The 22,883-nt window shown below is 45.2% G+C and overlaps 2 protein-coding genes across 4 annotated transcripts in view; one reads left to right on the top strand and one right to left on the bottom strand.

The window, feature by feature from the left end:
- Position 1: 1 nt before the first annotated feature.
- On the bottom strand, positions 2 to 2,713 carry utp23 (UTP23 small subunit processome component). Of its 3 annotated transcripts, none has more exons than XM_061253756.1 (4): positions 1,913 to 2,713; positions 1,290 to 1,409; positions 980 to 1,154; positions 2 to 727 (listed from the first exon to the last, which is right to left on the bottom strand). In XM_061253756.1, exons 2-4 carry the CDS (start codon positions 1,331 to 1,333, stop codon positions 320 to 322), a joined length of 627 nt encoding a protein of 208 aa, XP_061109740.1. In that variant the 5' UTR covers positions 1,334 to 1,409; positions 1,913 to 2,713; the 3' UTR covers positions 2 to 319. The 3 variants fall into 3 exon arrangements, with proteins under 3 accessions (XP_061109740.1, XP_061109741.1, XP_061109739.1); XM_061253757.1 differs by having other exon boundaries at positions 1,290 to 1,396; XM_061253755.1 differs by lacking the exon at positions 1,913 to 2,713 and having other exon boundaries at positions 1,290 to 1,711.
- The window catches only part of eif3hb (eukaryotic translation initiation factor 3, subunit H, b), an 87,371-nt gene continuing 66,437 nt past the window's right edge, over positions 1,950 to 22,883 (top strand). Inside the window, exon 1 of the mRNA XM_061253754.1 lies at positions 1,950 to 2,105. Coding sequence (XP_061109738.1) covers positions 2,004 to 2,105 — 102 coding nt within the window. The 5' untranslated portion in view covers positions 1,950 to 2,003. The remainder of the gene's footprint in view (positions 2,106 to 22,883) is intronic.

Here is a 22,883-nt window from a genome sequence, read left to right as displayed (position 1 = left end):
GTGCTTTAAAAAAAAATGTTTTATAGGAACTTAAAATGGAGCAATGTGATATATACACACACACACACACACTTAAAGCTGCTGCTTTGACGAGACTCTTCGTTACATTTTTGAAATCCTTACAAAATGTATATAATCCTTGTTTCATTCATACGTGAGATATCAATAACTTAAAGATGTTAACCAAATGGAAGGATGGTACACGCAGTCCCCCCTATTCGCGTCTGGGAAAGCAAGATCTCTGTCTATATATGCATCAGCATATTTTCCTTTACCAGTACGTCACATTTCGTGAGGTGTAAAGTTTACTAATCACTTCCTAGCTAACTGGGGTTGTATGGATGGGGGATTCATGGATGCGACCCTCTCCTCCATCAATTTTTTGCCTCTTGTTTCGGCTCCGTTTCCTTTTCTCACCATCAATCTTCTTTGGTGTAGGTACTCCTGGTTTCTTTTTCTTTTTTAGGCAGCTGAGTGGGTTTGGATTTTTGACTTTCCTTTTACGTTTCTTGGGGCATACTTTAGCCCCATCTGGTGCAATGCCCTGTTCCTCCTTAAGTTTGCTAATGTTCTGCTGCTGCGCCGGTGTCACAAATTCGCCAGACTGCACTGCCTGAACGTGAGTAACCGAGCGCGGGGATGGTTTGTCCAAAACGATGGTATTCAGGATGATGTACAGAAGAGGCACTCCAGGGATTTTCTTCACAGCTGTGGACAACTCGTGATCCTGTCGGAAAAAAATAAAGTGTGAAAACACAGACCTTCGGGGATGCCGATAAAAAACGTCAAAGGAAGCTGTATCACATTCCTTGCTCACAGGAAAACGGATGCTTCAGTAATTAATCTACTGTCAGTCTAAATAAAAAATCACAACAGAAAGACTTGGTAGACTTACCGCCCAAATGGTTCACAACCATCTAGATTTACATTAATTCACATAAACACGAATGGCGAATAAATCAGTTAATTGGTATGTTACCTGAGAAGCTATGAAGTAGTGGTGGGGATTGCCGGCGTCAAGCATCGACTCAAGGCACTGTGAAGCTGGGACAGGATTCTTAAAGTGTGAGCAGTTCCTAATCTGGAAACGCTGCAAGATTATTTTTGCTCCATAAAGTTCCTTTCCCAGCGACTCAAGTTCCTTCAAAACGCAACTGTAGAACGCAAAATGAACAATTTATATTTCTTACAAAAATGACAACGAAGTATTGTACAACATGCACTCAGACCAACATTCACTAACCAGCCAGCCAGCTAATTTATGACAGATAATTTGAAGCAAGGCTTACTTGGTGGTACACAATTGCACCTCTCCCATCAGATATTTTGGCATCTGCTCTTTAATTTGAATTTTATTCTTCAGAGCTGCCTGGCAAAACGTGCCGTCGAGTAGTATCTGAAATGGTTCCCTGAAATTAAAGTTGTACTTATAAAAACTAATCGTTTTCTTTGCATGTTTCTGTCGTTTGATTTTCATTGCAACAAGCTGACTCGAATCTTATATCCACTGATGAGCACCGACACAAGCTCTTTGTGAACCTCTAGAATGTGGTAATTTTAAAATTTTAAAGTATACACACACCAACAAAGTGATAAAAAAACTATTCATTCAGTCGTCTATTTAAACTCAAGCATGACTACCGATGAGTCCTTATCTGACCATGTGATATCCATCTGTTACAACGAATAATGTTCGTCGGGAAACAAAGGCAAAGCTCTTCGTTTCCCTATGACAGGTCAGTAATATTAATGATTAATCGTATAATTAATTAATTTTACATTATTTATATCAGTATAAATAAACACAGTGTGCGGTGCTTACTACCTGTTCATAAATGCCTGCCATACTGGGGCTATCGTTGTACAGTCGTGTAACAGTGTGGTCGTGTTGCCCGGAGCATTTCCCACGTACCTGATATTCGACCGAACCACAAAAGAGGCTACATTATAGTCCCGGAAACAGTATCAGACTTCCTTCTTTTCCCATTCTGTAATTTAGAAAGATGGCAGCCCGCAAAGAAACTGCCGCGGCAACTACTGCACCCGCCACGCCGTCTCAGAACACACTGGACTCACCAGTCAAGCAGATCCAGATAGAAGGGCTGGTAAGTTGCATGCGCAAATCCAGCTAGCTTTAGTTGTATGATTATCAGTTAATGGTCATAATGGGCCGTAGGCTACTGTTCGACTGAACACATGGGCATCATCACACCACCAGGCCTTATCGGCGGATAATTGTTAGTTGGTCTAGTTAACTAGATGACGCTTTTTGCAACATGAACAAGTTGGTTGACTAAAACCATCCATGGTCTGATTGTATGGTGTGACTCACAGTGGGATGGCAGGCTCACCTAATTTACAGCAACCGACCACCACTAGTTAACATGGCTGAATAATGCTAATCAATTAGCTAACTTAACATTAGCCAACACTTATGTAGGTACTCATTTTATGAAACTTAATTGGTGCATTTAATTTACCAAATGAAAGTACATATTCAGCAATAAATAATCGGTCACCAAAGTAGTCATTTATAATTTTTCGTCCTTTGCTTGCTAGGCACCTATCTGCTTTCCATCTGCCTCAGGATCTAGCTAGGTCGAGTCTTAACGTTAGCTAATTTCTTTAGCGTTTCTAATTTTTGTGTATTTTCCACATCGCGCATTCAACGTTAACTATTCGTTTTGTAATATAATATGAATGCGTTACCGAAACGGTGTGAGCAATCCACCAAGTAAGCTTCACGTAGCTAATGTTATCCAAGCAAGACAAGAGTTCAGGAGTTAACTAGAAACTGAACTGAACGTTGTTGGTTAGCAGGCTATAATGCCCGATGTAGTGGTATTAAACGTTCATCAGTTGATGACGTTTACTCACTAAATGACCTTTCCTCTTAAAGGCAGGAAATGAACTTAAGTTTCAATGTTTTAAAGTGGTGTATGTGGTGGACGTTTTTAACTTACTGGCTCGTAACAATAGATGGAGCTACACATCTGCGGAACGATAAACCACACAATTACGGTTACTGTCTTCAGGTTTTCGGTCTACGAGCGCAGTTGAACCTGTCATTAGAGCGATTTCAATGTATTATAATATTTTCAGCGGTCTTGGCAAATTGGTTTTCCTTATTCAATACTGAAATTTACCTCCAAATGACATGCATCATTAAAGGACCTGTTTTCTTTGGATATTGAGATGTTACAAGACTGCGAAGATTTTTGTATTCTGTTGACAGATTGCCTCTAAAATACAGGGGATTGGAGGTATGTTCTGTAACGATTAATTTCGTAGAGACATTCTGAATGGCACATAACACCCAGGAATTAGTGTAAGAAAAGGCTGCCATATTTCCTGACTTGGACATGTAACCATCCTGTTTGAAAAACAGATGGTCCCACTCGGGTGCCTCCAGGGATTTTGGGCCCATGAAAAGATTTTGCATTTGGCTCCAGCACCTGAGGCCACCCCATCCCTGCAGTTGCAGCCTAATCTTTTCATGGCTCCCATCAGTCAGGGCCCTTGGATTTGTCCCAGCTTGTCCCCCGAATCCCATCCAATTGAGTGTGTTCTATGGTCAAGCTCTGCCAGGCCTGTCGTCCGGCAATCTTAAGCTCCTGCATGAATTGGATACAACTACTACAGTATCTGTGGCGGCCATACATGCCCAAACTGTAATACACCCACCACCATGATTTGCAGTTTGGTGTTTTGGATCTTGGACAGTTAAATTTGGCCTCCACACTTTGCTCTTGCCATCACTCTGATACAAGTCAATCTCAGGTCTCATCTGTCCACAGGACTTTTTTCTTTCTCTAGGCTCTTTTTGGTGATGCTTACTTGCCAAACTAAGCTGGCCATCCTGTGTTTGGGGCTAACTTGTGGTTTGTACTAGTTGACTAACTTGCCATGTAGCTTCTCTGTTTGTGACAGTGCGGACAATAGTCACTGACACATCCACATCTGCCTCCGCATCACTTTTCCCCGCTGATGAATGCTTTGGTTGTTTAGTCTGTGAGTTTGGGGTCATTGTCTTGCTGTGCTATGAAGCGCCGGCTGATGAGGTTGGAGGAATTTCTTTTTACATAGCCTGACAAAATCGGTCTTTTCACTTCTGAATTTGATCCTCCTACTGCCTTCCTCAGTTTCATCATCAATAAAGATGAGTGAGCTTCAGAAGCAACCAGACATGCCCAGGCCATGGCACTACCTCCTCCATATTACTAACTCTATTTTGTGATTTGAAAGAGGAAAAGAAAAATGCTCTTTGCTCACTGTTAGTGTGACAGAGTATGTGACCCTCAGTCAAAATGAACAGTGGCAAGTGAGTCTTTTCTCTGTACAGTACAGTGAGTTTTTCCTCAAAAGGTCATACTGTGCACGCATTGCTGTTCCACTTGGTTCAAGACATTTTGGAGACTCGTACCCCTGTCAACACACGTTAAACGGGCCAGGCACCACAGTTAGTGTAGCCTGGTCTGGTGTTCACTCCAGGGGTTCTGCCACAGTGCCATCATTGTCCTCTGAAGTTTCAAAGCTTTATTGGATGACTGATGGCTATGAATATAAACTTAATGATGAAACATGGGAAACTAATGACAATTAATATGGTTGCACAGCCTCCAACAAAAAGTTCAGTGCGCTGCTATCCACGATTCAAGGTGGCGCAGCTGGCCTGTGAGTCTTCAGCACAGGAATATTTGTAATCCCGGAGTGATGTCTTTTCCGGGGCCACTGTCATGTTTCTCTGCAGGACTTTGAAGTCGCTCCCTTTCATTCCGCTTTTCTTTTCTCCCGTATGGCCAGCGGAGCGAATTCAAAGAAACAGCTCTGAGTCCTCCTGTTGTTTCTCCTCCCTGAATTTCAGAATGGCCAAATTGCTGCAAGTCTACATACCAAAACTTTCTGCGGTCCCGAAGAGATGTTTTGGGGCAATGCCATCGACCAAGACTGTCCTTGATTGGAGACTTAGTCTGCTAGTGATTTAGCATTCAGTTCGGATGGCGTTCTGTAATGATCCTTGTTTAGTAATATAACTGTAATGTGACTATTGCACTCAGTGAGCACTTTATTAGGTATTAGACTTATATGCTACTGTAGCCTATTCACATAGAGGTTTGACGCGTTGTGTGTTCCGTGATGTTTTTCGCACCATTCTTTGCCAACTCTTGACTGTTGTGCATTAAAATTCCAGGAGATGAGCAGTTCCTGAGATACTCCATCCACCCTGTCTGGTACCAACAATCATTCCACGGTCAAAGTCACTGAGATCACTTTTCTTCCCCAGTTGGTTTGAAAAACAACCTCTTGACCACATCTGCATGCTTGTATGCATTTACTTGCTGCCATATGATTGGCTGATAAAATATTTGCATCAGCAAGCTGATGTACAGGTCAACCTAACAAAGTGATCACTGTGTATAGCATCACACTGCATTATGCAAAATACATTTCATGTGTCTTTTGTTGAAGCAAGTGGAATTGTTCAGTATGAGCTGCAAAGTCAAATGACCGGCCTGCTGCAGTGTCTAAAACTACATATTCTTCAAAAAATGTTACCGGAGACTGCTGTGCAGAGGCATGAACGTTCTCAAACCGTATAAACTGCTTATTGTGCCATTTTTGTATGCACCATAAGAATAAGAAAACTGAACAGAATAAGAATAGACTTTATTGAACCCTGTGGGGTATTTTGTCTTCTGCTTTTGACCCATGCTAGTTACTTGGGAGCAGTGGGCAGCCACCGTACTGCGCCCGGGGAGAAAGGGCCTTGCTCAAAGGCCCAACAGCTGTACAGAGCTTTTTGTGGCTCCACCGGGGATCAAACCACCAACCTTCCGGGTCCCAGTCACGTACCTTAGTCACTACGCTCCAGGCTGCCCTCATATTGAAAAATTTAGTAGACCAAATACAGATACTCTGTGGAAACAGATGTTGATTACACAGCCAGTTCCTGTTCTCCATCAATTGTTTGTATGTTCATACCGTCGCAGGTTTCCGGTGCTGCATTTGGTTTGTGAAGAGAAATACCTCAGGGACATATAATCAGTTGTCATGTGCGTGTTGCTTGTTCACTGCCGTTCGGGAATATGCAGAAAATGTGGGCTATTCAGTTTAAACATTAGACCAAACTTTCCATGTTAGTGCTGGGCCGGCCATCTGCTTCGACTGGAATGTGCAGTGAAATGTATCGTTGGCACACGGAATCGAGACCGCTTGGTCGGTGACTGTTAATGCCAGCAATCTGCCTGGAGTTATCATGCATGTGTAGACGGCTCCCTACTGTCAACACCGCTCTACTCACCAGCGTTTCCAATTCGCCGCGCAGTCGGGTTCCTTCCGGAGACGGGCGCCTGTTTCCAAGCACAAACCTGACCTCTCGCACCCCTGACCTCCCTCAGTCACACCCCCGCGGAACGGCCGTTAATGAGCAAGCAGTCCCGGTTTTTTACAAATCGGTGACACACGGAGTACAGCACGTTGTCTGCTCGGGTCGTGCCCTGCTGCGTGTTCCAGGACACGTGCTGTGTGCTGACGCCTTTTGTTCCCCCCCCCGGGTGAATACACAAGATATGCTGGCTCTGTATTGTGGTGTAATCTCTGGCTTCTCTGCCGGTGCCCGCTCAAGACAAACGTAACGGCGGATTGGCTGCAATGCGCTCTGAGGATTGTGTGTGTTCGTATGGGAAAGCAATTAGATTCTGTTCATGGATGGGTCATGAGCCGGGACAAAAGGAACAGAGTCTAATTTTCCGCTTAGCCTGTCGGATCATTCCGGCATGGTTTTTGTTGAGTCTTCAAAGTCAATTTTTTTTTAAAGAGAGATCTTAAGATAATTTGACCTTCATAGGTGTTGCTCTTTTCCCCAGGGTTGGTGTGGGTGGGAATTTCAAGTGCTTTGTGTTTTAGCGAGAAGACGGTCAACCTCACTTCATCCCCAAACGTTCTGTTCTGTTTTGAGAGATTGACTTTACATGGAATTTTTTGTTTAGCAAGGTTTGTTTTCTTATTTTACGAATACATTTTTTGCAATTGTGGATTGGGTGCCAAATTTCATTTTGGATGAAAAAATGCAAAAACTTTGAAAAAAATCTCCCGGTTAACCATAGTAAAATTAAGATTGAAACGGAAATACTTCATTTGAATGGGTGTCTTTGGAAGATGAATGTGTTTTGGAAGATAATTGGCAAGATCACTCCTTATTGGGACTAGATTCAGCTGTAAATTATGGAGTTCACAGTATATGGAAAATGAGCTTGTAATGGTGACTTAGAAGTGGCATAGAAAACGGATAAAGAACGCCATGTGTGCTTTGTACCCTGGTTTCAACAAGACTTGATGCAAGTCTGCTCTCTTCTTGCTACTAATTCTTAATATGCACACACTGGTTCAGCGCTAGACCTGAACAAGTAAGTGTGAGCATGGCTGATGCCTTTCGAGTTTCTTTATTACAAGAATGCTGTGCGCTCCGTCTGTGTCAATTATTGTATTCACCCATTTTGAATCCTGAGTTGGTTGTTTTATGTGTTTGCCTGCGTCTGTCTGCGAGTGGCACTATTGTGCCTATCACGGGCCTTAATTGTTTTCCCTGTGTTTGTCTACTGCATGCTGTTTGCTGCTGTTTCTTCCTCCATTCACTGCTAACATTGTTAAAGAGCAGACTAACTCTGACATATGCTTTGGGGGGGGGGGGGGGGAGAAGGGGTCTCGTTAGGGGAGAAGAAAATGGCTGTCAGGTATAAGGCTGGAGCTCTCTCCTGGCGAAACGGGAGGAGCGGATTTCTCCAGCACCTGGGCGCTGAACCGTCCTCTTAATCTCGGCCTCCGGTTAAACCCCGGCCGTATTTTCTCAGCGAATCCCGGCGGAGCGCTCTCTGCAAACGAAGCGTGCGGCGGGCGCAATCTCGGGCGGACAGCTCCCCCGGCCGTTTTAATTGGAGCTTTCATCTCCCTCTCCGCCCGCCGTGAGCAGGCGCCAGGCATCGCGCAGGGCAGCCTGGTTTTTATTCCCGCCTTGCGTAGGTGGCCACCGTCGGCGAGCCTGTCAGGAGTGGGGGAAAGAAGCAGCGGGCGATATTAGCGCTTATAGCCGTGACGCCTCTCGGCTCTCATTGATTTCCTATGGCACCTGTTGCCTCGTTTCTCCTTAAATAAATTTTTTTTTAGCTCAGAGTTATTGGATTTCTGTCCCTCCCAGCCCCACTGCTTTCCTCCTGCTGCTGGACGGTGTGTTTTTCTGTCTCATTTTGAGCCTGTGTTTCCGTGGGCTTCGACCGGGCCTTACCGTTAAGGAAGGGGGGGGGAGACCCATGTCAGTGGTAAATGTCTGCATTTATGTAGCGCATTTATCCACAGCGCTGTACAATGGATGCTTCTCATTCACCCATTCACACACCATCGGCGACTGGCTGCCATACAAGGCACTAAAACAGCTTGTCTGGAGCAATTGGGGGTTAGATGTCTTGCACCCAGGGCGTGATTGAACCGGCAACCCTCCGACTGGCAGGCGACTAATCTTGCTTTTTGAGCCAATGTTGCCCCAAATGTCCCCAGCCCGATGCATGGCATTTCATTCGTAATTGGAAATGGAAATGGAAATTGGCACAGGATAAATTCCGCAGATATTAGGCCGTATTTTTCCACACAGAGTGGTCACTGTGTGGAATAGCTTGCCAGGACATGTAGCGGAGGCAGAAACACTGGGGGTTTTCAAGACCAGGCTTGATACGGTGCTAGATAATATTTAGCTATTAGGTGAACTAAGCAGTAGGTACACTTTATTGGTAGGAAAAGGCGTGTTGCTGGGCGGAATAGCCTATTCTCGCTATTATGTTGTGCTATTTTCAAATGTTCTGTTCCCCCAACCTGATCCTTCGGCTCCCAAACATCACTAGGTTTCTTTTTGGACTCACGCTGATCTCAAGCGTTCTTGAAGTGAAATGAAAGGCCCCTCTGTTAACGTTGCTTATGAGAACGTTTTGAAGGAATGATGTAATGCTGGCAGTTTTTTGCGTCGTTCACACCGTTTTAGATTTTTCTTGAGGAAATCAAGCAGGTTCTGCATTCCCTGCTCTGGTCTCTTCCTCTTAGAAAGCCGGTGATCATAGATCAGACATTTTGCACCAGACGCAGGAGAAGGGGGGAGAGAGCAGCAGTTATTGGTGAGGAACTACAGACAGCCCAGAGGAACAATAACGGAAACTGACTGAAAATAATCTCGCTGTTTTCCTCACCAACCCCCGGTAGCCTGAAACCTCCGTCCGTACACAGTTTGAAGGAAACCGCTTTGTGTGCAGTCAAACGGTGCGCTTTTTGACCTGTGTTTCTGCAGGTCCATGGGCCACCCCCCTGGTGGTCTGTTGGTGCAGGTGACACTTTTATTAAAATTGCTTTGGTAATTTATTGCTAGCTGGTTTGCTGAGTTCATATTGCAAGGCTGTACTCAAATAGACGTGTACACGCATGCCGTTCATGATTAATTAACCTTAACATTCATGTGCTGGTCATTCTGTGCTCATTACGCACAATAGTGCTCATTAAAATGTCCAAATATTGTACACAATACATGTGTTAGCCCAACCGGTCGGTCGCGATTTTAATGGTTTGTAATCCGATCGTGGAAATGAGTTTGATAACCATTTTACCTAGATGTGACAACACGATATAATAATGAGATCAGGCTCATCAGCCCAGCAATGTTTGCCTTTTCCTACCACTGAAGTCCACCTTCTATTTAGTTTGCCTAAAAGTTAAATGGTATCTAGCACCGTATCAAGCCTGGTATTGAAAACCCCCAGCGTTTCTGCCTCCTCTGTATATACTGGTAAGCTATTCCACACAGTGACCCCTCTCTGTGTGAAAACATGCTTCTTAATATCTGGAGTGGAGTTCATCCTCATTTCCATTTATGCCCCCCTCCTTCTGCTAACGGCTCTCACCCTGAAGCTAGATAAAGTCATGCAGAACTGCAGTGTCACCTGGAGATGTGTGTTTGAGCCCCTGCGGCTGAGGCAGTATCAGTCTCCTCCGCTAATTGTTCACGGAATCAGTCTGCAACTTAAATTACGTTTGGGTCTGTCTGGTAATCCTGGAGAGGCTGAGAAGTGTGAGTGTGTCCGCGTGTGTGGGAGTGATGCTCGGTGTACTCTCGGCTTCTCTGGATATGGTGGAGCAAGCACCCAGTTTCGCTTCACATGGAGGGCATGTTGGTGTTGTGGTTAGTGCAATTGTCTCTCACGTAGGAGACCAGGGTTCAAGTCTCACCTGTTCCATTGTTTCACTCAGTTATTGAAATAAATAAAATATATACATATAATATATACACATATTTTTAATTAAACCTTAAGCAATATATTTTTCAACTCAGTCCAGGGGGGGGTTTAGGGAAGGGCAATCTTAACTGAAATGGGTCCATTGGAGCAACTCAGTTTAGAGAGTAGAATGGAGTTTGCTTCGGTCGTAACATCAAAGAAAACAAGGTCGTCTGCCTCCAGGGTGCTATTGAGGGGAAGGAAAAAACAAAACACATCGAGCGAGCGAAGGAGAGGGCGGCCCTCTCCCCCCCTCATCTCCCCAACCGCTCCGGACCGGCGTCGTAAAGCCTTTCATTTCTGCTCAGTGGCCATCTATCCCCCAGCAGGCTCTCCGCTAATTGGTTCTCCCACAGCAGTCTCCCTGCCGTTATCTCTCAATATCAAGCGCTCGTTAATTAGGTGGGCGACCGCTTTCAGGGGCCGGTTTTTACCGTGCGGTCAGACCCGGCGTTAATTTGTGCCGCACGGCGGATTAGCGTTTGTAGTTCCTAACCTTCGAGACGTCTGCGCTGTACCGGCCTTTTTTGAAACTCATTTCTTGGTGGTGCTGAGATTGGCTGCGGTTGGCTCCAGTATCGCTCATTCAGACTCGTTTTCAATGTCAAGTCAATAGTAAAATTGTGGCCCACAAGAAAGTTTTTTTTTGCCCACAACAAAATTTTGTCTCAATCTGTGTTTATTTATTTAATTTATTTTATATGCATCTCCGTGCGATGGTTTTCATTTAGTTCATGTGTTATTAGGACAATACAGCAATACTTTGTGGCCGAATCAGGGACAGAATACATCACTCTCCCTCACGTGCTTAGTGGAGGAGCCGCACCAGCTTCCCTACGACACTGTCACTGTCCAAATTATACAACATGGCGGCGCTGTTAAATTTCACTTCCCAGGCTTCAAAACTCTTCACAAGCCAGAGACAGTCAGTGGGTGACGTAACAAGCTCAACCTGTGCACTTGGCACTTTCTACAGTCTGCATAAAAGCCGCAGAGCCGGGAGGATGTTCGATTCCCCGGGTCGGGGCCCGGTCGTGCCGGTATGCCTTCGCGAACTCAGCGCTGCACGATAGGGCTTTCAGCCGAACTGATCCGCCTCCGCGTCAAACCCGAATCGGATATGGGATTCACGAAAGTTTTTGAACTAAAGAAATGTAGCCCCAGTAGCGTACCGGAGCCGGATGGCAGTTTGCCACCTGGGCCCAGGATCCTCGCTGTTCAATTTCCAGCCTAAAGCGGCGCGACTGAGACTGCAGCAACAACAACAACACAACACGCCGCCGCGCTCACTCGCCGCGAGACCTCTCTGCTCCCCGGGCCCGCACACGGCCGTGAACACGGGACACGCGGCACCCGGGGAAGGTGCAATTTGCTACATTCAGAGCGCAGACGCTCTCTACATCCCCCCCCCCCGTCCTGCCCGGAGCCCGCGGGGGGGAAACCGGCGTGCGGCGTCTGCCGTCGCCCCCAAGCCGAGCGCACCGGCTGGAAACCGCACTGAATCATAAAAACCCCCGACTGCACTTTGCACTTTCTCAAGGTTTTTATGTATTTATTTATTTTTTTTCCCCTCCCTCTTGCTGCTGTGTGCAGAATTGTAAAAAAAAAAAAAAAAAACAGAGCTGAGAACTGCAAGTTCTTTTCCTTGGTTTTTCCTCCGCTCGATTCACTTATTTATCGTTATTTTTTTTTTTTCCTTAGGGCTCTCGCAGCTAGATTGTTTACCGAAATACATAAATGTATAAAGATGCTGGATTAGCTTCCCCTACTTTTGCGTGGGTAAGCTGCTTAAATGGAAAGTTTCACAATTCCCCATAAGGACGAAATGTATCGTCGATATCCTCTTATTTTATTTTGACGTTTCCAATACGGTGGAATGTAGTCCACCTTTGTGACCCCAAAGTCCAAAACTCGTACTCAGCATTCAATAAGGTAAACATTCGGAAAGTAGAATTTCACACATTTATCTGAATACGTTCGGTATCTCGTAATGAATTCGTACACCGCATCTGTCGGGTTCATTTCCCCCCTCTGGAATACTTCAGCTGGGCATGGTTAAGAGCATGGTGAGCCTGAAATCATTTTGCAATTTGTGGCTCTTCAGAATAAGCAATCAAGAGTTTCCGGAACTTTCTACACCATGCCCAGCTGTTCCCATCGCCCTCCACTCGCGTTCAGGCGTTTTGCCTAGCACAGCGAAAAAACACAGCTAATTAAACACTAATTAATTTCTCATACTGTGCTGCCTCACTCAACTGGGGGAAATGTTTTGGACAAATACGATTGAGGAGAAGGTTTGTTTTGCTGTATTTTTGTTGTAAAAGTTTTTTTTAAATTTTTTTATTGTGAATATTTTGGGAGTCTTAATTTGGGGTGAAATCGTCCTGAGGCACCTGCAGCTGTAGCCAAGAGAGTGCGTTGAGCTCTGATTGATTGACAGTCGGTGCTTTCAGCAAAACGTATTTCCCCGTCGCAACGTTGACATCTTATTTGTGCTGTCGGATTTGAACCCCCTATGGTTCCTGCCAGTGTTTGATTGTCAGTTGGGATGGAATTTGGGAGATTGATGGGATACATTTTTTTTTACTTTTATTTTTTTCTCCACACTCCAACAAGGCGCTGCTCTGCCATTCTGTTTACCATGTATGTATGTATTTGTCTCGGGAATATGCCAAAATGTTCGCTTCTAAAAGAAACATCCAGTGGTATTATTGACTTTAAAACTCTATAAATATTGAACACTTGAGAATGGATGGATGGGACTGGTTGAGTAACTTGCTTTCAGATGGAAATAGATTTTTCATTTTTCATGGAAGCTAACTGGCTGCTATGGTTTAAATGTGACATATTATGACAAACATAATGTGACACACCCTGTTGCCTGCAGTTTCTGTAAAAATTTCAGATGTGGGAGGGGGGGTACGTTAATTGGATTGCTGCTCCTGTCATTTAGGCGTTAATGATGCGGGTAAACATAACTGGTCATATGGGTATATCTAAGACATCAAAGTGAAAAGAAATTCAAGCCTCCTGTATGACTTGAAGTGAGGTCCTTGCATTTTCTCCTTTGTGTCACCAGAGGGCAGTAGCGTACCGCTGAAAACGCTAGTTGGTGACGCAGAGGAGAGGAAAGATAAATCGACCCTGACTCTACTTTTAAACACACAAAGCCTTGTTGCTGTGGCAGATTTTTGCCTTTTTATGGGGAAGGCAGGGAGGCTAGTAATCTCATTTCCCCTTCTCTGGAGGTAGGGGGTGGTGTGGGGTGCGGGCGGTCAAAGAATCTCTTTTTAGCAGGTGTCCTTATCGTAGACAATGTGCCGAACATGCTTCACTTATCAATTTACATCTTTACTGATACTAGAACTGTTGCTCTTTGTTGCCTAATTTAAGGCATTCGTCGTTTTATTTGAACTTGTGACTTGCTGGATGTGTCCTCCTGCACACATGCTAACGTCCCACAAACGCACGCACGCACGCATGCACACACACGCACACGCACACACACGCACACGCACACGCACACGCTTGCACGAGCTACCCAATTTAATGCGCTTTCTACAGCCTCTGGCTTAATGATGACTAGTGCATGGTAGGGCAGGTACAGAGGGCTCTTATAGAACCTGGACAGCAGGGTCCAGTCTGACTGACAGATTCTATGGGTGCGGTGCACATACGAGTTTGAATCCGGCCGTTTAGCACTGCTGCCTATGTGCCTTTTATAGGAAGCTTAGCGCGGCTGTTCTGCACCAAGAACCCGCTCGGAAAAATCACTCGTTTATTTTATCTTTTAAGATTCACTAAAGGGCCGTTTTGAAAGGGCTCCTACAACAGCTGGCAAACGGGAAGCAACACGGGTATTGAATTGTGCGGGATTGAAGGCGGGTTTCTGCACATTTAATACAAACCTGTTAAAAAATGGTCTTTCGGCTCAGTGACTGCGAGGGGGGGGGTGGGGGGGGTGGGCGGGCGTCGGCCCCAGCACTCCTCATCCATCAGATTTACAGCGCTCCATAATGCCATTAGCCAGGTGCCAGCAGAACACTATTAAAAGGCGCAAAGCGAAATTAAAGCAAGAATGCATCGGTTCTCCAAAGCACATTTCTCATAAACACGGCTCTCGCGGCTGTCGCCCGTGTGCCACAGAAACCTGCTCTGTGCCACTGCGCCGGCCCGCCTTTTTTTTTTTTTTTCGAGAGCCGGGCTGTTTTTCCCCCCTCCGTTCCGTCAGGACGGTTAGACGAGCCCCGCGTCCGCCCGCCGCTTTATTTATTTAATTATTTCCCCCCCCCCCCGCGGCACGCTGTTTACCGCCAGCAAACGAGAGGCGTTTTTTTTTCTCACGGCGCGGAGCCTCTCCAGATGCGCCGGGCGGAGCGCTCTCCGCGGCGGGGTCGTCTACACACGCCGCCTGCTGTTCCCGCACAGCCACCGGCCCTGTTCTGGAGGGTCTGAGTGACGGCCCAAGTGCCGCTCGGTCTTATTAGTCATTCTGTTGACAGACCTCTGCCAAAGAGCGGGGGAGGGTGGGTCACTTTTTCTAAAGCCAGCTGTTTGTGTTTTTCTTTACCGCTTTTCAAAGCATATCCCTATAAATACGGGTGATTTTTTTTTTTTTATCTGTCTCTCCTCTGGGAGGTTGGTCTCATCTCTGTACTAATAGGATGCAAAGCGATGCTTTTTTTTTCCACTTGATTAAGCAATCGGGCCTAACCTTTGGCGACACTGCAGATTAAAATCCTGCACGTTTTGCGGTAATTAGACATTTTCAGATGCCGCGCTGAGAGGCAATCAATAAACTATTTGAAACGAGCATCTGTTCTGTGTGAATTGGCGTTCTTTTAATTACTGCTCTGATCAGCAGAACCCCGTGAACCTCTGGCCTGGACCACTTGGCCCCGGTTCACTGACGGGTCCTGGGCCGGTTCTGTGTGCAGGCCCCCACTTAACACGTCACCTGTTACTTCCTCCAAATTGCAGAAGCGTGCCGTGAGTTTAACGCGACGCGGGAGTCTGTTGCCGCCTCCTGATTGTGTACCGTTTCCCACAGAGCACAGCACTTTGGTCAAGATATTTATGTTCTTCTTATGCTTCAGTGGTTTTATTTTGTCGCCCAGATTTCAGCGTTTTATCCATTCTCTCACTCGTAACATTTGAGGAGGTTAAAACTGAAGAGACAAAATTGCCCTAGGGGAGGGGGGGGGGGGTTAACCCTTTCCCGGTCAGGGTGGCCTGTAGTGTTGTGGTTAAGGTACATGACTGGGACCTGCGAGGTTGGTGGTTCCATGCCCGGTGTAGCCACAATAAGATCCGCACAGCCGTTGGGCCCTTGAGCAAGGCCCTTTTCCCTGCATTGCTCCAGTGGATTGTCTTCTGCTTAGTCTAATCAACTGTAAGTCGCTTTGCATGAAAAGCGTCAGCTAAATGACATGCAGTGTAATGTAAAGTCCAATATGTTGTCAAAATATTGGCTTTGGTTGAGAGAATAGGGGCTCAAAACAATAGTATAGCAGTTAATTTTATGGCTTGAAAGGTATATGGTCTATGGCACTCTCGTGACTGAAAGGGTTGAAGATCTCAGTCATGTATCCCAACCCAGACCTGCGGGTCTTTCCTTTTTAAAAGCCTGTGGAAGAGTGCAGGACTCCGTACTGTTGATTAATAGTCGGGCTCAAAGTGACTTTATTCCCTGCAAACTCCGGGCCCTCCGAACACAACGTAAAAGAGATTTACGGCAACCGCGTCTCTCGGCGGATTCCGGAAACAGAAAAGCCGGGCGATAGCCAACAGAGAGGAACGAAGACGTCGCAGTGCATCCTTCAGCCCTCTCTCTGCGAGCCGGCTGTCTCAGGGTCTCCGAGCGAGGATTCGTGCGGGCCCCGGTCCAAGCAGGACGGGACTCTGACTGTCGCGTCGAGCGTGCCCAATCTCCCCCTACCCTGGAGAAAAGTGCGCAGCCGGTCTCTCGGAATAAATTGGGATAAACGGGGGGCCCCTCTTGTTTCTCTCTGGCGACAATAAAGAATGACTGCTGACCGCTCTCATTAGTAAACTTTGCCAGTGTTTACGTGATGAATGTCGCGATGCTCGTCGCTCCTGCCTAATCGGTTCGTACATGAGTAATTGAGATTGCATAGAGTCGTAGTGTCATATTAAGTAAATGGATGGGTGGAAAAGTGCCAGCCTGTTGCTGCGCTTTGACAAGCGGGCGGGTTCGGTCTGTGTCTCCGTACCGTTAAGTGACAATGCGCGACTGTGGTTTTTCCAGCCGCCGTCTTTACGGCTATTATGAAGAATTTCAATTATCGTTAAAATGAGCAATGCATTTCAGCATTGCTGCAACATCCAAAATAATATTGATCTGTTAAGTAGACGTCTAATATAAACTCCGTTCTTTATGTTAATGGGAGCAACAGCTGGCAAGAAATGCATTTACACTGTCGAATGTTTATCACCAATAGCATTTTCTAATGCCTGCTTAGCGTGATTTAAAAGCCCCATTCCCGATTGCAACTCAAACTAGAGGCCTACATATTTTCTCAATGAGCATTGTATATCTACTGCTTATGGGACACAGTTCTGCCTTCCCAAATTACCGATCTCCGCTTTAGAAGTGTTTAGCACTCCAGACCAGGTACGCAACTTTCTCTGAAAGGTTCGAGGTGCGTTTCAGGGCTGGCAAACGCTGGCTTTGCGCCGGTGGACCACGTGCCTGGTTACAGTGATTTATTTGTTTATTCATTTATTTATATGGCTGCGGTTGTGACAGGTCTGTGAACACTGCTAGCAGAAGCCCTAAAGCCTGATATTTGAAGCATCATTCATTCTGCTGTATTAAATATACCAATCTTTGTGCTTCCTTTTTATTTGTAATAACTAAAATTAGGCCCGCTTTTTATTGATGTACTGCTTAATGGAGAGGGATGCAGAGAAGCCAGCATGAGACCTTCCGTTGCCTTGTAAATGATGGAATTTGGTTTTTAATTTAGTTATTGTGTCTAATTATCTTGAGAGGGAATTGTGAATTATAATTGTCAGCTTTGTTATTTCATGAAAACGGTAGTCCAAGAGCTTTCTCTTTTACAGTGCCAAAAGATGTTTACCTGGTATGGAATTTTCATAGTAAACCTCCATCCAGGAAGTAGAGGTGGAATTTTGGTGCGTTGAAACGATGTGGAACTGAAAAGAGCCTAGGTTGCCCTTCCTTTTTCTTCAGCTCCCTGCTGGCACGAATATCACCCAACACGGTTTTCTAAAACGATGCTGGTGGGTTTGCACTTGGTTTCGTCTCACCGGTACACGAGCGTGCAGTTGCATTGTGGGAAAAGGGGGCGTCTTGCTGAGTCTTGTACTTGGCCCATGGGGCGCATACCGAGAAGCGTCGTACGTGCTTCTGCCGCTTTAGATGGTTTCCTTGGGTTCCGCGGAATGACATTCAAAGCCAGGAAGTCTACCTCTTAATCTGAGCGCCATTCAGCGCCTGTCATCTTGCGCACCTTGTTTTGGAAGGTGAAATCCGCGGAGGTGGCCATTTCATCTGCGTTTTTCCATTTGCCACGTAACCTCTGAGCTAATTATTCATGCAAGCTGGGCCGTCTCGGGACCGCTCTCAGCCTCTCGGGGAATCCGGCTGGCAGTGACTTTGAGAAGTTGGCCCCTTTTCTGCTTATGCGACTGTTTCTTTAGTTCTGTGCATAAAAAAATAAAACGGGTCACGACAGGAGGAGGGGAGGGGGGGAGACGACGAGTATGGACCCAAAAAGCAGAACTATTCGCTTAAATGCTAAATCCACAGAATAATTTTTTGGAAGTTGACGGCGACTGACATCTCCATTGAACCGGCAGTTCTTGTTGTGCCTGGTGCTGCAATCTGGCATGAAGGGAAGGGGGACATTGCCCTGGCTCAGGCCCCTGGGTTGGAACAACAGAAATTGTGTTTTCTGGTAATGTTATGCCTTGTGTTATTGCAGGGAAACATTTTCACCATTCTTTTGGTGGCAGAAACAAAGCTCTGACATCTTTTCTGTTCTGTGAACGAGGGGCATTTTGGTTGCTCTTGTTGTCCATCATCTGCGACCATGTAATAATTTTTGTGAGAGAGTTTGTTTTTGAACAGCGTTCAAATGTATTCACAGTCTCCAGAAGCACTAGACATCTATTGTGGAAGCGACTGCAAGGGATGTGTTCAGAAGCTAGTTGCTGCATGTGACTGTGATCCAAGGGTCCGTTAGTGGGACTACCAACTGTGCGGGAGGCTGTCGAGCTGAAGGAGGCTTTCTGGGCCTGGCTGCTGCGGAGGAATTCTGATTCGGTCGACTAGAACTGGCAGGCAAAAAAGGCTGTAGATGCCACAGTTGCAGAAACAAAAGCTGGGGCATGGCTAGCTTGGAGAGGCCTTGGGGAAGGATTTTTGTTCAGCCTGAAACTGGTTCTGGAAAACCATCAGGCATCTCATGAGAGGAAAGCAGGACACTTCCCGAGCCATTCTTAGCAAGGACGGTGAAACGCACCTCAACTGGATATCTTGTCCGAAGGTCGAAGGAACTTTGTGGGACTCCTAAATATGACAGACCCGGCCTCCCTACAGCCGGCACAGCTGGAACGGTGGGGGATTGGAATCCATCTCTGGCAGAAGTCTCTGGGGTGGTTTGGGAGTTTTCTCAGTGGCAGAGCACCTGGAGCTGAGATCGGTCTGGAAATGTTGAAGGCTCTGGATGCTGTGGGAGAGTCCTGGCTGACATGAATCCTCAACATCGCGTGGAGAACGGTGTCTTTGGAGTGGCAGACCAGGGTGACGGTCCCCATCTTTAAGAATGGGGACTGGAGGGTGTGTTATTACCGGGGTACTGCGGCTGTTCGGTCCTGATGCGTTCGAAGCGAGTTCACATTCTTGCTGTTAAGTCAAGCTTGTTCAATGTGGGTGCGCAAGCTCGTTCTCCTGGTGTGTGCCTTTACCACCTCCTGTTCCTGGTAGGGCGGCCTGTAGCGTAGTGGTTAAGGTAAATGACTGGGACATGCAAGGTCGGTGGTTTGATCCCTGGTGTAGCCACAATAAGATCCGCACAGCCGTTGGGCCCTTGAGCAAGGCCCTTAACCCCGCATTGCTCCAGGGGAGGATTGTCTTCTGCTTAGTCTAATCAACTGTACGTCGCTCTGGATAAGAGCGTCTGCCAAATGCCATTAATGTAATGTAATGGTATTCGTGGACAGATACTGAACTCTGAGGTGCTGTTCCCATAGCCAAGCCTTTACCACGTGCAGGAAAAATGACTCAACAACTTTTGATCTCATTTTGATCCAAATCTTTTCGTCATTGAGTAGTATGCGTAACCAGTGCTTAGTCCCTCATTGCTCAGAAACATTGATTTCATTGTACTTAGATTTAATTTCCCATTTACTGTTCAGGGCATCAAAGGGAACATGTCACGCAAGCCACAGATGCCACCTCGCTGGGGGATTTGATCAGTTGACTAAATGAATTATTCAGTTTAAGATTAAATTAATAATGCATTTCCATGCTGAAAGACTCAATTATTTTTTTATGACACATTAAACAATGAATATCTCATTAAGTCATGAGGTAATGACAAAATCATATTTTATCATTCATAAAATTGCATATTTTATCCTATACATTTATATTTTATAGAAATCATTCCATTTTAGCACCCTCCATGCAGCTGCTGGTCAGAACTGCAATTTAGAATAGAAAAACAAACAAAACCTGAAAGCAAGGCTACTTCTTTACCACAGATAGATCTCCACCCTTCCGATCAATGCAACCTTGCCTCGGAACAAAGTAAATGCACATTTAGGAAGGTAATGAATAAAATAATCTGTCCCTGAAGGCTGGTAATGATTGCTCATTAGAAAAGTCTTTTTGTAGGCTTTAAAGAGTTGAGCTATTGGTGGACCCCCTCAAGGCAGGCCAGAGGTCTACAACAGCCAATGTTCCCTGTTGGCTGTCTGACTCTAGACTACTAGACGACAGGCACCGATTAAGCCTCGTGCTACACTAAATTCAGCTTTCTATGGATGATCTCCATTCAAAAATGTAATTTACTCTAGGCTAAATCTGTATCTGTGAAACTGGCCCAATATGCTCCAATAGTCTTGCTTGGGAATACTCCTGGTTGTAATTGATATTCATTCAAGTCAGTCATCTAATTGGAATATTTTTCACCCTACATCAGATATTTGAGCAAGGCATTTCATCTTTCCAGCACTTTTTCCATCAAACACTGCCACTTTTTTTTATCAGTTTATCCGCCAGTCAAGTATAATGCTGGACTTTTTGCATCAGTGACAATGACCTTGGTAAGGCATAATTGCATATGCTACTTCTGGGTTTATGCCACGTTTAATTGATTGGCCCATATGAATTGGCCCATGAGTGTCTACTGTTGTGGCCAAAGGACACGGCTTGCTTATTTTTTGACACGTTGGCAAATTGTCGTTTAAGCTGTAATCAATCAACTGTTGGCGTTCTGTAAGCAACCAGTGTGCATCCATCAGTACCACACTAAATACCCCAAACAAAAAGTTGCTTATGTTAGGCAGTCAACTTTGAAGTTGGTGTATTCAGGTAGACCAACTTCATGTCTCTTGTCTTTTCCCCAAGGGCAGACTAAGGTGTTCTCCAGTGTAGGCTAGCCTGAATGAAAATGCTGTTTTATGAGATAAAAGCTTGCTTCGATCTGTTGTGCACGGCTCAGATTTTATTTCTTTTTTAGTTGGCCAAAGTTGCAATATTCATGTTGGCCCTAAAGTTGGACAATGATGCAATTAACCCTCGGTTGACTGGGCCAAATGCGCTGGGTAAATCTTCTGTAACTGTGTCGGTAATTTTATTGCCTTATTTCGATAATCTGTTTTCCAAAAATGTCGTACTTGTGGTGAGGAACTTTGTAAACTCTGGCTTGACCTCTCCGGATGGCACGTCCCCTTATGCAGGTGTGAAAAGTTAGTGGGTCTTGCAAGAAAATCTTATCCACACATAATATCATCAAAGCGGTTACATCTATATTCCCCAATTGAAGGGCTTTGACATTATAATTGTATTGCGTCAGTGATGCCATCCAGCAGGGAATTTTAATCATGGAAAGGAATCTAACGAGCCAAAGTACCAGGAAAAAGTAAATTAAGTTATTTCCTGCCTAAATTATTTCGGCATTTAATTAGGCGTTTAGATTTGTATTGTAGAATGTATTTAATTCCTGTATCTAAATAGATCAAAGTATACCAAATATGATGAAACGTTTTGTAAGTCAACATTTCAAGCTCTGGATAAATGTCAAAGGAGTTACGTGGGTTGACGTTGAGATTATTTATATATATATATATATATATATATCTTTTTTTTTTCAGTCGTGGCTGCTCTTAGTATAGTATTTTTGAACCATTATTTAATGTGAATAGTTGGTAAAAAGATGCTAAATAAAGGCTTTGAAGGGAGCTAAAATCACGCGAACATGAACATATATTGACATACGACTTGTTGCAAGTTATTTTGGAAGGAGTTGCAATCAAATCCATATCTATCATTATATAGCCTACTCTTTTATTCTTTTGCATGCTTGAGGTATAGCATTAATGTAGTCAAACGGTATTAAAAGTATGCTGCAGTATACTGGCCTATATGTAAGTGTAAAAAGTTAAATATCTGTAATTGAAGGAAACGTTGACTGTAATTCAGGTGTAGGCTACACCATCATAATGGAGCAAAAAGCAAAAACAATTATGCTTGTTTATGAAACAGTTTAGACTGGCCAATATTATCATATTATTCAAGTTGAAAATTAAAGCAATACATTTTTTGGAGAAGCCATCCATAGTTCTGTTTCTGTGTGGGGATTAATTTGTGCATTATGATTTCAGGTGGCATAAATGCAAGGCTAGTGCTCCCGTTTCTGCGCGTTTAACTTGAAAACAGATTTTTATTTCCCCATTGAGATGCTTTTGTCAGCCCCCCTTGCTCCTCTGCTCCATAATGCAGCACACACAATCACTTTATTTCTGCAAATAAATGCCAGATTAATAATTAAACGGGGCCAGGGATGTAAATGCATTTTCCTCTCCCAGTTTTCAAAAAGTATTCCGGGAGAACGGACATAATTGAACGATGTGAAATATTTAAGAAAAGATTGCCATTGTAATCGTGATTTTCCATTCGCTTCCCTTTCATTAATCACCGCCCCATAGCTCAGCAGATTGTCTTCTCAAAGGAGGAAGATGGAGGAAATGTTTGGGAGCGGCGGGGGTTGGTTGAATTGAATTCGCTCTCTGACAACGCGTCGCGGCGTTTTTGCAGAACACCGTCGGCCTCTCCGGCACGTGTTAAATTCCGCACCGGGGTCGGCTGGGCGATCGTTCGCAAGGCTGCGCGGGCGTGGGCGGAGCAGGAACCCAACGCTGGACAGATGCCCTGAAAGCCCGCTGCGGTGCACAGATGCTGTCGATGTTATTGATAATCAGATGGCAGATCTCCAGCCGCTAACAGATTAGGAAACATGAATAGACCCCCCCCCCCCCCCCCCCTCCCCTCCACCCTCCTCCTACGTGAGTTTGAAGACTGAT

The sequence above is a fragment of the Conger conger genome, chromosome 9 (assembly GCF_963514075.1).
Source record: "Conger conger chromosome 9, fConCon1.1, whole genome shotgun sequence".
Taxonomy (NCBI): domain Eukaryota; kingdom Metazoa; phylum Chordata; class Actinopteri; order Anguilliformes; family Congridae; genus Conger; species Conger conger.
The sequence above is the reverse complement of the archived record's forward strand: the minus strand, read 5'-3'. Positions and strand labels throughout refer to the sequence as shown.

Coding starts and splice junctions, on each gene's coding strand:
- utp23 (XM_061253755.1), bottom strand. CDS start 1,477: ATGAAAATCAAACGACAGAAACATGCAAAGAAAACGATTAGTTTTTAT. Junction 1,155..1,289: donor GTGCAATTGTGTACCACCAA/GTAAGCCTTGCT, acceptor TGCGTTCTACAG/TTGCGTTTTGAAGGAACTTG. Junction 728..979: donor ACTACTTCATAGCTTCTCAG/GTAACATACCAA, acceptor TTTTTCCGACAG/GATCACGAGTTGTCCACAGC.